This window comes from Musca domestica, unplaced genomic scaffold (assembly GCF_030504385.1).
Source record: "Musca domestica strain aabys unplaced genomic scaffold, Musca_domestica.polishedcontigs.V.1.1 1, whole genome shotgun sequence".
Lineage (NCBI taxonomy): Eukaryota > Metazoa > Arthropoda > Insecta > Diptera > Muscidae > Musca > Musca domestica.
In genome coordinates, this window is record NW_026712114.1 from 16,056,120 (window position 1) to 16,071,400 (window position 15,281).

The 15,281-nt window shown below is 33.8% G+C and overlaps 1 protein-coding gene across 4 annotated transcripts in view; it reads right to left on the minus strand.

The window, feature by feature from the left end:
* LOC101895855 (GATA-binding factor C) overlaps positions 1-15,281 on the minus strand; it is an 81,637-nt gene that overhangs the window by 21,640 nt on the left and 44,716 nt on the right. For all 4 annotated transcript variants that reach the window (XM_059119661.1, XM_059119670.1, XM_059119654.1 and 1 more), the window contains exon 5: positions 9,430-9,575. In XM_059119661.1, coding sequence (XP_058975644.1) covers positions 9,430-9,575 — 146 coding nt within the window. The remainder of the gene's footprint in view (positions 1-9,429; positions 9,576-15,281) is intronic.

Consider the following 15,281-nt stretch of genomic DNA (forward strand, 5'->3'; position numbering starts at 1 on the left):
AATAAATGTCAGCTAAACACGCTCTGGCCAACATGTGACTTAAATGCTTAGCAGTTGGCGAGCAAAGAAGCTTGGTGAGCTGCCTGGCTGTTTGGTTTTGTGTTCTATTAATTTTCACTTATTGTCTGTTTGGGTGTGAAATTATAATAAACATGGGGTTGCGCTTTATTACCAACCAACCAAGCATTGCTAAATCGCAAAAGGATTGTAAGGAAAGGGTTCTTTATAAGGCTGTTGTTGTTGTTTAAGTTCATAAATTTTCCAACAAACATTTAGTTTTACGTGTGGCCAGCCAACATTGTATTTGATTTTTATGTTAATTTTATTCCAGCACCTTTGGAATAAACCAAACACACACACATAAAAATAAAAAATTAAACACGTAAAACAATTCATAAGTTTTTTTCTTACCCAGAGAGTGGAGGGTAAGGGATGTTGGTATTAAGGGGAAGGGTGAGGATATTTTACTGATAAAATTCACACCTTTAATAACTGAGACTAGCTATAGAACAAATTTTATGTAACAAAAAATATTTGAAATAATTTTAATCCTAAAAGTAGGCAATATAAATTGAACAATATACTAGAAAAGATGAAAAACTGCATTCAATTTCAGACTGCTGCCATTCCTAAGCCACTCGTCCGACAGATGTTAAAATTATTCCAGTGACAGCTCATTATATTATTTACAAGCGCACAAAAGCATTTTCGTGAGAATTTTCCAGAAAAAAAATTATTCGTGATGGAATTCAAGTGAAGCGCGATAGTGTGATTTCTTTATATTTGGCTGGAAAACCACAAATGGCTATCGTTGGAGCACTCCGGCATTTAAATGTGAATAAATCTCTTGTGTCTCGTACCATCGCTCGTTACCGTGATACTGGTAGCGTAGCCCGACGTCAAGGAAGTGGACGTAAGAAAAACAGCAACATCAGCAGAAATGGTTCGAAAAGTAAAGAAGCGACTTGATCGAAACCCACGCCGCAGTGGCCGAAAAATGGCTTGTGAGCTCAACATACTGCAATATTCCATTCGGCAAGTATTGAAAAATGAGCTCGGGGTAGAGCCATTGAAATTGCAGAAAGTGCAAGAACTTACACCGCAACAGAAAGAAAATAGACTCAAAAGAGCTAAAGAGTTGCTTCGCTTGGCCGAAAGTGGTGAACTGCCTGCCGAATTTGGTTTTCTCCGATGAGAAAACATTCATTGTCCAGCAGTTTGTAAACAAACAAAATGATCGTGTCTACTTGCCAAAGAGGTCAGCTGAAATTGTGCACCTTCGGTTGGCCACCAAAACTCAAGCGCCGGTCAGGGTTATGGTTTGGGCCGCCATAACAGCCGATGGTCGTTCTCCGCTCGTATTAATTGACCGTGGCATTAGAATAAATGCCGAATATTATCTCGAAAATATTCTGGAGGGTGTATTAAAGCCTAGGGCACGCAAACATTTTGGCCACAAACCTTGGACATTCCAAGAGGACTCAGCACCATCGCACTCAGCTCGCGCCACCGAAGAATGGTTACAAAATGAGGTTCCTCGCTTCATTTCCAGCTCACAATGGCCACCAAAATCTCCGGATACCAATCCGTTGGACTATTGTCTCTGGAGTATTTTGGAAAGCAAGTTTAGCACAAAAAAATATCAAAATGTCGATCACTTCAAGCAAGAGCTTCGTTTAGTTAAGTTTTTGTAAAGTTTTCCTAAAAGTAGGCAACATTTTTTTTATTATTTTGATGCCCACCACAATCTCCGCTTACCAATCCGTTGGACTATTGTGTCTGGAGTATTTTGTAAAAAATACCAAAATGTCGATCACATCAAGCAAGAGCTTCGTTTAGTTTAGTTTTTGTAAAGTTTTCCTAAAAGTAGGCAACATTTTTTTATTGTTTTGATGGGCAGGGTTTTTGGTGGGCAGGTTTTTATTTGCCTGAGTTTTTGTTAATTTCACTTTATTGTTAATATTTAATTGTTATCCTTTTATTAATCGACTTCAGATAACATTTCATTAAACTCTTCCTGAAAGTATGCATCATTTTTTATTTATTTACTTTTTTTTATAAAAGTATCCAAGATTAGATTCCTAGCTTCATTTCCAGCGCATAATGACCACCAAAATCTCCACATACCAATCCGTTGGACTATTGTGTCTGGATTTTTTTTTTTTGGAAAGCAAAAAATACCAAAATGTGATCACCCCAAGCAAGCGGGTTTAGTTTTGTAAAGTTTTCCTAAAAGTAGGCAACATTTTTTTATTGTTTTGATACAAGTAGGCAGCAGGTTTTTATTGGCCTGAGTTTTTGTTAATTTCACTTTATTGTAAATATTTTATTGTTATCCTTTTATTAAACGACTTAAGATAAAATTGCCTTTAAGTCTTCCTGAAAGTATGCATCATTTTTTATTTTTTTTTAAGTATCCCAATAGCCCCACATTTTAAATACGGCATTTCTAATTTCTCAGTTTATTGTTAATAATTATTTTATATTATTTCATTAATTGAGTAAAGAGAGCATATTCTTTAATGCCTCCTAAAAATATGCAAAATTTTTTCAATTTAAATTTTAATGCCTATTTCAATATTGTGTGTGATTAAAAAAAACGAAATTACAAATTTTTATTTTAACCCCTTTTAAAATTTTATCTGAAACCTTTACTCAAATTATAACCAATGCTGACAAAAATATTGCATACTTTTAGGTTCATTACCCATTTTTGTTTGTTTTTTTTTTATATTATATATAATGAATATTTTCCTTTACCCTCTTAAGTAACATTAAAACTTAATTCCTTTCTACTCTTCGTTAAGACTTCTTTACAAAGTTTCATTAACGGCTAGACACGCCTAACTTATTGAGTTTATTTTCGTTTTTTTTTTTTTTTTTTTGTTTTTGCTCTTTCAGGCCCATGTCGTTTTTTTTCTTCTGCTGGGACAAAGAAAACAACTGATGATTTGGTTGCCCAGACGCCTGGAAGACTTGGTGAGTTTCATCATATCGTTAAATTTTAATTGATCTTCTTTGTGTTTTTTAATTTTATTTTACTTTGTTTTGTCTTTATTGAAAATAAGTATGTGATCGACAAGATGCACAGAACATTTCATCAACTGCCGAAAGAGAGAGATTTCATGTAGCTTACTTACAAACATATTAACGTAAATATGTACGTATGTTGCATTACTGATTTTTTTTTTTTTTGGTATTACGCCTTTGGGTCTTAGGTAGGCCAGGATCACCATCAGTTTAGGTGAGTGCAATTTTTTAATAATAATGTTTAAGCTGCCTGCCATGATGTACGTGCCTGATGGTTTTGTGGATTTTGAGGAAATGATGAAATGTTGTCTTAACAAGATCTAGCCAATAATATTTTTTTTTGCTGATTAAAATGCATTCAGCTTAAAATTTGTGCACAAAACCAAGGCAAGCCAAAAAGAATTTGGCGCAAAAACGCCCCACATTTGCCAAGTTCATCATCGGCAGCAACATCGATGATCGTTCAATGAACTTTTCGCAACAAAAACCAAAAAAAAAAAAAACCAAAAACTTGGAGTATTTGATTTGCCATTGATTGCTGCAAGGAAACTTTTGAGTCTTGTAAGCCTGGCTTGGTTTGGCGTTTTTTATGCACTTGCCAGTTTTTTTCTTGTTTTGCTTGTGGCAAAGTAGCTGTGAACCAAACTTGACTTTTGTTACTCCCCTGTCGAACATTGTTTAATGTTCATAATATTGTCGGCATGGCTGGCTGGCTGCTGTTGTTCCCTTTTAATATGATTTATATGTTTTATATTAAACTGGGTGGGGAAGCCCTTCTTTTTTTCGAGAGACTTTTGTTGTTGTTGTTGGTATTCTTGTGTTTGGCACTCTCACAAAACGTCTATGTCAGAAAAACTTGTTGTTAATATTTTTTTATTTTTTTATTTTGGGGGCATACATTTTAGTATCGCTTCGTTTAATTTCTGGCGTTACTGCCCACATACTTAAATGCACACATTTTTTGTGAAGAACCCCCTTCGTAACTCTCTGCCTTCCCCCTCTGTCTCTTTCGTCCAACAATTTCAAACCCGAATATCTTGTGATGTCGCTAAACCTTTCAAATTTTGAAAAAATTTACGACTATTTGTTAATTTTTTTTGCGTTTGTGTATAATATGCTCCAAATTTCCCACGCTAAGCTGCTTCTTGGTCTTGTTGTTCTTCTTTGTTATTGTAATTTTATTTGGTTGGATCTTGCGCGTTTATTTTCTAATTTAAATCATATGGAATAAATAAAATCCGGCTACTTGTCTTGCTGACATATGGTCAGGTTGGGGTTTTTTTCTTAAAGTTTAATGGGTAAGAACAAAGTGTCAAATATGAAACCCAGGGAAAAGAACAGAGGAGTGAGGTTTCCATCTTCAAAAAGTTTGCTGGGACTTTTCAAATAGGTATTGATTTTAAAAATCTACCTTTAATGGCTCAAATTAAATGTTGTCAGGTCAGGTTGTTTTTTACGGTTGAAAAGGATACGATCAAAGTGCATATGGAACTCCAGGAAAAATTAGAGGGGTAGGTTTTTATCTTCAAAATGTTTGCTGGGACATTATAAACTGATATTGATTTTCCAGACCCATCATTTGAGCCATTCAAAGTTGTCAGGGATTTTTTGTGTTAAAGCAGGATTCAAAGATAAAGTCTTAAAGAATCCGTTTTATGAAAATTTTGACTCCGCCCTCCCATCTCCACCCTCTCCCCAGTTCTCCTCTTCCAATGTTATTTGTACAAAATGTGATAGTCCTGAATGAAATATATTCCACATCGATAGACATTTAGAATAAGGTTTTCGTTTCGTGAAGTATTAAAACAACCTATTAAAACTGTCCCCTTTCTCGTTTTCAAAATATTCAGAACATTTGTTTTAATTTTTTTTCTTTGACCAACAAAATCCTTGACATTATGCAGCGGACGCCCTCTCCAAAATCTATGTCAAGGTAATTTTCTGAACTTCAGTTGGCTCATTTGATAATGCATTACCAATTGTCTTGTAATTGTAATGCCAGCTAGGCCAGTTCATGAAAAACAAAAACACAAATCTGCGGCTCAAAGAAAAAACCGGACGTTTGACTCTAACCGAGATTTCTGGCGGAGAGGCATATCATAGCTGGTAGTTGGCAGTTTTCCTTTATTATTGTTCCTATTTTTGTGTTACTTTATAATTAAACGCAATTATTGAACTGCAGCTAAGCTGGCCGGCAGCTGCAAAAGGCAACAACAACAACAACAACAAAACGAAAACGTCAATGTCGTTTCATAATAAAACGGCAAACGCCCGCCTTAGCTTTGAAACAAAAAGCAAAAACAACAACACAAAAAAACACCAAGCATTGTTGTGTGGCATTCAATTTGAGAACTGTAAGGGATATGCAAAATACACATTAAAGCAAAAGGCCAGCTAAAAATGCCAAGCTTAAAGAAACAATGAAAACATTTTGAGAATTTATGTGTTTTAGCCTTAAAACTTAAAAATGAACAGCCAGCTACAAAGCACCACTCAAGCCGGGCCAGACCGGGCCAGCGCAACAATAATCATCCATCCAGTCGAGAACAAAAGCATTGAAATGTTTTTTTTTCGTTTTCTTTTTTTCATGAGGGAGAGAGAGAGAAGCATGGGCGGAGGAGTGCAGCATTTTTAGCATTACGTGAAGTACTACACATTGTTTTCTTTAATTTGAATTCATTAAAAATAAAGTTTTGTTGTTGCCAATGTCAGCAGCAGTGAACTTTTGCTTGGTGGCGCTGTGTCCAGCCATAAAAAAAATTTTTCAATGTTCAGGGAAGCAGCAGATGAAGAGGAGGAAGAAAAAAGTTCCACCACTGTACTGTCAAACTTGACAAATGTTCCAAATTGCGCTAGGAAGCCACCCATAAGGGGACCACCAATAAAATGGCTTGAGGAGCGAATTTTTTTGTATTGAAGGAGACGAAATAAAACTCTCATGCTAGCGATATCAAATTTAAGAGAGAAAGGAATAAGAGATTGAGAATGTTCTTTGGTAATCAAGAGAGCAAGATATGTAGTTGTGGCTCTCATTCCGGTATTTGAGATATAGGAACAGGCCTAGAAAACCAGTAAAAATTTATGAGAGAAAGGAATAAGAGATTAAGAATGTTCTTTGGCGATCAAGAGAGCAAAATATGTAGTTGTGGCTCCCATTCCGGTATTCGAGATATAGGAAGACCCTAAAAAATTACTACCAATAACTTAACTTAAGGAGGGAGGGATAGAATAAATGATTCTTTATAACAAGAAATTAGAAGAAAAGCTCATGCTAGAGACCTTAAATTTCGAAAGAACAAAATATTTTGCTGTGGCTCTAGTTCCAGTTTTCGAGTTATAGGGATAGGCAGGGCTATGAAGCCATCTAAAAAAGGACTATACATAGGAAAGCTTAGGAAGGGAATTGTATGAGAGAGTAACAAAGTTCTAATGACGAAGATATCAATATTTCTGAGAGAACTGAGATAATGTTTTTCTATTTTTAAGTGAAGAGAGTAAAATGTTTGTTTGAGGCTCCCATTTCATTTGTCGAGTAAATATGATTAGGAAAGGTTAAGAAAGGAAGTGGGAGACATACAAATTTTAGAGAGAAGTAAATAACTCTATGCGAGTGCTTTTCTCTTTAGAGATCATTTATTTCGTTGTAGATCTCATTTCAGCTTTTGAGTTATAGGAAGAGAGTTAGGAAAGAGAATCAGAGAGTAATGAAATGAAGCGGGATCTTTTCTCTTTGGTTATCAAGAGAGACATTTATTTCGTTGTGGTTCTCATTTTAACTTTCGAGCTATAGGAAGAGAGTTAGAAAAGAGGATGAGAGAGTAGTGAAGTGAAACTGAAGCAAGGAAATTTGGAGAACTGATTATCGCTATTTTTTATGGGTGGAGATCAAGGGAGCAAAATCTTTTAATTTCAGTGCCGAGCTATAGGAACAGGGCTAGGAAGCTATCCAAAAAGGGGAGTTCCTACGAAAGACAGGGTTCTGTATGAAAAGAGAAGAAAGAAAACTCCTTTAACTTTAGGGAAAAGTGATTAACTTAAGCAAGTTTTTGGGAGTATGAGAGAAAAAATTGGTTTGAGTTATAGAAACATGACTTTCAATTAAAGGAGAGGATAGAACTATTTTATGGCAAAATATGTCTTTTGATATTGAGAGAGAATGAGAGAGGGCTACAAAATTTGGACTCTGGCTTTTTTCTGTGGCACTCACTTCAGCGTTCGAGTTATAGAAATGGGAAGGAAATGAAAGATTGAAAGGGTATTTTTATTACAGTTAGACCTTATTTCCCAAAGAGAGAGAGAGAGAGATAGAGTGAGAGAGGGTTGGAGGGAGGGAGAACTGCCTAACCAATTTTTTAGTTCCAGTTATAGAATCAGGGTTGTGAATATGATACCGATTTCAAAGCAACGAGGAATAGATAAGCCTACATTTTAAAAATTAATATAGTCTCAATTTTTTAATTTTAATTTTTAAGAGAGAGAGAGAGAGAGTGAGAGGTTTGGAGGGAGGGAGAACTGTCTAACCAATTTTTTAGTTCCAGTTATAGAATCAGGGTTGTGAATATGATACCGATTTCAAAGCAACGAAAAATAGATAAGCCTACATTTAAAAAATTTTAAAATTAAAAAAAATGAGACTGGAAACATCCAATTTGTGGTGCTTGCTTCCCTTTCAAGTTACAGAAACGGTCCAGATATTGTGACATTTTTCACAGATTTCTTTATAAAAATCTATTTATAAATATTTTCATTTTGCTGGCCATCCACCTCTCTTGGGCCTCTCCTTTCTGTTGACCTACAGAGACATTCCATACACAACAAAGCCAAAGCTATCGATTTCTATAACCCCCTCCCTCTCCTCAACTAATTTAATTAAACCCAAAAGCAAAAATTCAGTGAATTTTTTATTTTTTAATTTGTTGGACATCTTTTCAACACTTTTTTATTTGGGAAGGCAGACAGACAGACAGACAAATAAATAAATGATCATTGGAAAAGTAGCTGAGCTGCTATGGATGTTGATTTGGAACATCCAAAGGAACAACAACAAAAAAATCAACATTCACGTAATGCCTGCTAACGAAAGAGAAGGAACAACAATTTCGACCAGACAAGAAAAAAAAAATTGTCAACAGTCTTTCAATGTCCAGCTGTGAATTTCTTGGGAATTCCCTCATAAAAGACATGATCCAAGTATCAAAATACACTACAACAACAACAACGACGACAGCAACTAAAACTCACAATCATATATCCATGACTTTTAGTCAGAGTCATAAACATGCAGTCAGTCTGTCAGACAGACAGACAGCCAGCCAGCCACTAGTGATGGTGGCAATGATGAAGGTGAGTGGGGCTCATAGCCAAAGGCCAGCTAGGATGGCTAGCTGTCTGGCTGGCAGACAATGAAGATGCCCCAAAAGAATTTTTTGGTTTGATAGTAGGAGAAAAACGAGGGAGGTTTTTTTTATCGATGTTTTATGCTAATCACTGTAAACAAAATCAATACACCAACTAATAGACCAATATTCCAAAAAAAAAAAAAAAAAAGTTAAGAAAAAAAATTATTAACATAATCTTGATTATGAGCTGATATACACAATAATGTTGTCCCCCCAACAATGTCAACAAGAAGCTCTTATCACCACATAAAAATTATCGAAACAAAACAAGAATCTCTGGGCAAACCTTTTTTCTCACTCCAAATCAAAGCAAATGATAATCAGTTGTTGATTTCAGTGTTTTTTTTTTTTTTTTGGTCAAAACTGGGGTCCATTGAGTTAGGCGCCACCAACATCAACGAGCATAATCATTCCAAATACCAATAAAATGTCTGTCCACGATATAATCATCCAAACGAGACATATGTAAGTAGTTATGCTGAAAATTAATTCCCACATATTTACTACTCCACCACAAATGAGCGAGGAACGCAGAGATAACTGGCCAAAAGATGACCATCTGACGCCCAGGCGCACAGCATTACAACAACGAACGTCAAGAAGACACTTGAATGCATAAAATGACAAGTGTGTGGCAGCAGCTTTTCAGAAAAATACAAAAAATATGAAAATAAAAATTGTCATCATCTTTGAGGTCTGTCTCATAGTCATCATCACGGTTGCAGTTAACTTGCCTGGCTCTTTAGTCTAAAGATTCTGTCTATTCAAGTCTCTTCACAAATTTTTGATTTCCAACTCCACAAGAGTTAATAATAATTATTTTAATATGAGGTTTTTTTTTTCTAGAAAATATTATGACATTTGAAACCTATCAAGCTAGGGGGGAGGGGACTTTTTTATTATTAATTTTTGAAGCTTCTCAATTTCCACATAAATCAGTTTCCGTTAAATTTTTTATTATTATGAACGATTTTTTGAAGAGAATTTTAAAAGAACTTACCAGTCTTCGTTTTGGCTTAATTAGTGGTCGATTTTGTCCATTCATTTTGTAATATAAACCACAGGCATTGCACAAATAGTGGCCGGTACCATCACGTCGCCACAGTGGCGTTGAGGTGGCTCCGCAGTTTACACATTCACGGCCTTCTGCAAAAATTACGGAAATGGAAGAATAAAACAATTAATATCGTAAAAATAAAAAATTAAATAAAAAATTTTATCGAATTTCAAAAATCCCAACAACAATTACAATAATAGCCTATATTTATGCCATGATTACTGTAAGGCGATTAAATGCAACAATTTTTAATAATCCACTAGATTGTGAAATTAGAGCTAAAAAGGGAGACAAATGTATTGGCGTTTTGAAGTAAGCAAAATATAGGGATCCATTTCCCCCTTTTTCCAAATTTTGGAAATTTTCAGTTGAAAATTCCTTTGAATCCGTTGATTTTATTGACAATATTGAATACAACAGTACGTGAATAATTTTGGTGGAAATATCTAACCTAAAGCGAATCATCAAAGAAATGTTTTTTGTCATTTTTAATTTTTTTTTTTCAAAATTCCTTTCAAAATATGTTTCAAACTCCCTTTTTCCAAATTTTGGACATTTTCAGTTGAAAATTCCTTCGAATCCCTTGATTTTATTGACAATATTGGATACAACGATACGTGAATTATTTTGGTGGAAATATCTAACCTAAAGCGAATCATCAAAGGGATGTTTTTTGTCATTTTTAATTTTTTTTTTTTTGAAAATTCCTTTCAAAATATGTTTCAAAACTCCCAGTATCGTAGCAAGTTAAAATATTTTACAAAATTATTTGTCATAGAATTCTAAAACAGGTCCCAGAAATGCATAAATATTAAGAACACATTTTTGAGTTGAAGTTGAGTTAAATTTTTTTGAAACAGTACTCCATGCGAGTTTATGCATTCATTGTAGAAGAATGAGGTCAAAGACAAAAATATTCCTCATCAAATTTCACTATAATACTCCAAAATAAAAAAATCTCTCATTCCATGGTATATTAAAAAAAGGATATCAATGATGAAAAAAAACGAAAAAAAATTCCAATTTTTTGATCATTTTTTCTTTGGTCTTTTTTCGACTTGACGTCTGAAAGTTATATAAAATTTAGTTTTTTGGGGAGAAAGCGTCAAAGGAAGAAATATTTCCCACAAAATTTCATTATAAATCTTAGAATAAACCATATATCTAGGTTTGATAGTTTTCAAGAAAATTACAATTGAAAATTATGGACTACAAGTGAAAATTGTTTATTTAACACGTTTTCCTATCCACGTCAAAATCTCCCTTTATACTTGATTTTTTGGGAAAAGTGTCAAAGTAAGAATTAATCTAGAGCAAATTTCATGCTGAGTCTCGGAACAAAAGGCATTTGTATAATGAATATAGACCATTTAAAAAATATAAATTTTTGTTAAAAAAAAAACCTTTTCCCCAAAAATTTAACCCTCGTTCCCAATGTGCTGTAAATTCTCTTCTAATTTCAATGCCATACAGGCTTCATAGTACCCGGTTTGTGGATCAAAACCCCAAAGGATTTTCGGGTTCTTAGGCCAAATGTGGTTAAGGCTTTTATAGGTTTTGACTATAGTTTGAGATATATTTCTCACCATTTAGAAAAGAGCTTTAAAATTTAATGGAGATATTTGCATTATATCCAGAATTATTGGTATTAAAAATGAGTCATATCGGTGCACTTTTTGGCCTTCTTGTGCTTCTACTGGCCTTCTTTCCCCCCAAAAAAAGTTAAGATTACCTCCTTTTACAGGAACAACTTTCAAAGGCTCTTTAAGTCTTCGAAATAAAAAATTTATAATTTCTCTATAGGCAGACGAATAATTCGCTCGAATTTGAGTAAAGAGTAAAAGTCGCTCGAAGTCGAGCGGAATCACTAATGGGAGTAGAAAAAAAAAAAACAAAACAAGCAGCAACACTCTGTTTCTTAGTTTCGCTCGAATGAGCTCGAGTATGCCTTTCTTGCTTTAGAGTGGGAACTAAAATCGTTCAAAGCAGATTCTACTCTTGTCGAGCACTCTTTTAGTTTTTGTGTTTTGTTGTTGTTGTATTTGTATGTATGTATATTTTAAAAAATTACTAAAGTTCGTGTTCAAGCGATTCAGCTCCCACTCTTATTTTATAATCAGGAGTGACTCGGAAGCCTTGCCACACAAAACAACAAGAGTGAAGAGTAAACTCTATATAAAATTCCAACTTATCGGGCAATCCCGCTCGCGGGCAAGTTTCACTTCCCAGAGTAAATAGTAAATATGTGCTCCTTCTCTCTCTCTCTCTCTATTTTTCTGAAAGCGTTTTGAATTTCTTTCTATAGACCCAATTTTCTCTGACGGCTCTTCAGTAGATTTTCCCTATTTCGAAGGTCTAGATAACCTCAAATTGAGACCAGAGAAAAAAGAAGATCTGTGCTTTGTATATAGATAACCTGAAATTGAGACTCCAATAAAAAGTCTCTCTCTTTGAAAGCGTTTTTAATTTCGTTCTAGGCACTACAACAGATTTTTCCCTTTTCAGAGGTCTAGTAGGTCCCTTAAATAACCTCATATTGAGACTCTTTTAAACATTTTCTCTCACTCTCTTTGAGAGCATATTAGCTCTAAAAATTTCTCTCACGGTTTTTTTTTCTAATTACAATAATTTGTTTACTTTTTTTAAATAATATTTTTATTTTGTTTTGATTTTTTCTTTTGACCCCCCTCTCATCTTCTACACAAAGGTCATTTCGTTTTGTCTGGGTTAAGGTTAAATGGTCTCACTCAGAGTTCAGACAAGCGTAAATGATGAACGTTTATTTTTTTGTCAGCTAACTGTCTAATTTTGAGGTACTCCAAACTTTTTTTTACGTTTGTGTTCTACAACTGTTAATGTCTGGGCAATTACATGATGGTTAATCGAGCAAGTGGACCTAGACTAGAGGTTTTTTTTCATATCATTTTTGGTTAAATTTTAAAACACATTTATTCGCTTGAAAACAAATTTTCGAGGTATATTACGGAGATGTTCTAAAACACAAAAAACACTAATTCTCTAAGCTATTTTGGAGGGTCATTTTAGTTTTGTATTGGCCGAAAGAAAATGAGCTCGGCTTTTTAAAAAAAATTGTGGGGCGTTAAGGCCATTTACAGTTGGTTTCATAATTTTCAATTTTCTAAAAATGCATTTTTACGCAAGGTTTAGTTTAGAAGCCCAAATGTAGAAGCCAGGGGAGGGAGTTGAATAGTACCAGGGATTAAAATGTAGTTATTAAAATTTTGTTTGGGAGGAAAATTAAAAAAAACTTCTCTTTTCTTTTTAGTAAAGCCATGTTTGTGTCTGTGTGTGTGTCACTCTTACAAAATTCTGAATTAATTGAAAATAAAGTGAAGTTAGAAACTAGGGAGTGCTATAATTGTAAACACAGTGTGGACGCGGAGGTGGTGTTGGGAGGGTTTGGGAATTACAACAAATGGGAAATGTGTTGGCATTATTAAACAAAGGTGGAGAGACACTTGTAATTGGTTGTGTCTACTTAAGTCGCTGAGTGTGTGCGTGTGAGTTCTCTCTCCCTCTTTAGTTTATATTTTTCCAGTTTTTTTTTTTTTTTTTTTTTTTTTTTTTTTTTTTGCTGACTAATGACCATTAAACAGTGGTGGCCGGCCAATACGAATAATGTGCGTTATATTTGATGGTTGGCTGTCTTTTTATGACTTGAATCATAAAAAACCCAGCACAACACAAAACAGCAAGATATTAACAATAAAACCAACAACAAGAAGATATATAAACACAGCACTACAAATATTGTATTTGACAATCCTGAAACTCCACTTATATTTAATTTCTTTTTTATGTCCGTTTTTTGTTTTCTTTTTTTTTGTTTTTGGTTATTTTTGGTAACAATTTACGTTTGCTGTTTATGTGGGCCTAAATAATAACACACATATGATTATTACCACATTTTTGATGGCTCCAGGCCTTACAAAAGCTTTCAACAAAATTAACAACAACAGCAAAAAGGAACCGCAGAAAAAAGGCCAAAAATGCGTGTCCACTATTGGAAAACTATGTACGAGGTTTATGAAGTGTTGTTTTCAAATTAAATTTTTAAGTTCTATCATGGCATGTGTTGACATATTTTATTTTTGTATCCTTGTTAACAAACCCAAAATTTATATGTGAGTAGTTTTTGGGATATAAATTTTCAACTCCACCTAATTAAAATGAAATAAACCTGGGTTACCCCTTAACATTTTCAGTTTTTTTTTGTTAGGCTTATTTTGAAAATTAAGCAATACCTTTTTTTGGTTTGAGTTGGGCATTTTGTCTTCTACATTGTTAACAAGATGCGACACACAAAAGTTTTAAAATTCTTTGGAAATAAAAAAACAGGGAACACGAAGAAGGATCCTCCACAGAAAACACGCCACCAAAAGATATTTTTTTTCTTAATAATGTACTGCATTATTTTGGGGGGAAATATCAAGAAATGCCAGTGAGAGCTTTGAAATGGAAGCCAAGATATGAGAAAATTTTAAATTAAGGAAATGGAAGACAAAAATCGGGTTGGATGCCTTATAAACTGGAAATAATCCTGGAGAAATAATAAACAGTTTGTAACAGAGATACAATCGAACTTACGAAGAACCGAGTTGCAGAAACCAATATTCCTTATTTTTAGGAACTTATTTTTTCTTAGTTGGGCGCCATTTCTCAACAATAAATCGTAAAGCAATTTTAAAATATTTGAAAACTTAAGAGGTTAGGTATCCAAAAATTCAGGATAATATAAAATCAAGAGTCTTGATCTGCCGAATATAGAAAGGAAGAAAGACGAGTCTTCTTAACAGTTTATGTAGAATTAGAGAGTTATTAGCAAAAAATTATCCCTCTGATAAGAGAAAAACAAAATTAGGAGTCTTAATCCAAAAAAAAAAAAAAAAAACGAAGAGAAAATATTCTAAGAGAGTAAAACTGGAATTAATTTTTAAATTATTATCCAAAATATTCCTGTTCTTCTTATTCCAAATTATTCTTATTCTTAGTTGAGTGCCATTACTTCCTACCAAACTTAACAGTATTTTAAAATCTTAGAGCCTTTTAGATTTATAGAAAGAAAGCCTGTTTATCTGGAGAATACATAATGAGAGAGAGAGCTAAGAGAACGATTTTCGGGAGATAAATAAGATATAAAATGAGTTTTTTCTGCGAATCCCAAGATGGCAATGAAAAGAGAGAGAGAGAGAGAATATTTTTTTTTGGGAATAGGATTTAATTGTTAAATTATTGGAATTTTTTTTAGATTAAAATTTTTATTTAAAGAAGAAAGAGAACGAGTAGAGAGCATGTTCTTTTAGGAATCGGAATTTATTCCTAGATTAACATTTTCCATTTTTTCTATTGGGTGCTATTTTTCCAATAGACCTCGAAGGTATTTTAAAACATTCGTGTCTTTTGAGACATTAAAAATCAATATAATTCCAGAACACATAAAAAGAGGCAGAGAGAATGAGAGAGAGGACAAAAAATATTGAGGAGAATATCACGAGTACATTGGGTTAGGAATTAGAATTTATTCCTAAATTACAGGAATGCGTTCCTAAATTGTTAAGAACTCATTTCAAATTTCTGCATTTTTTTCATTGGGCGCCACTTGTGCAACAGATTACAAAGATATTTCGAAATATAAGAGTCTTTTGGAAGCTTTATATAGCAGGGAGAGAGGGAGAGAGAGAAAGATAATTCAAAATTCAATCAAGTCCCGTATTACCTTATAATCATAAAAAAAGTGAACGGAGAGAAACAATCAGAAAGAGAGTTTATTATCT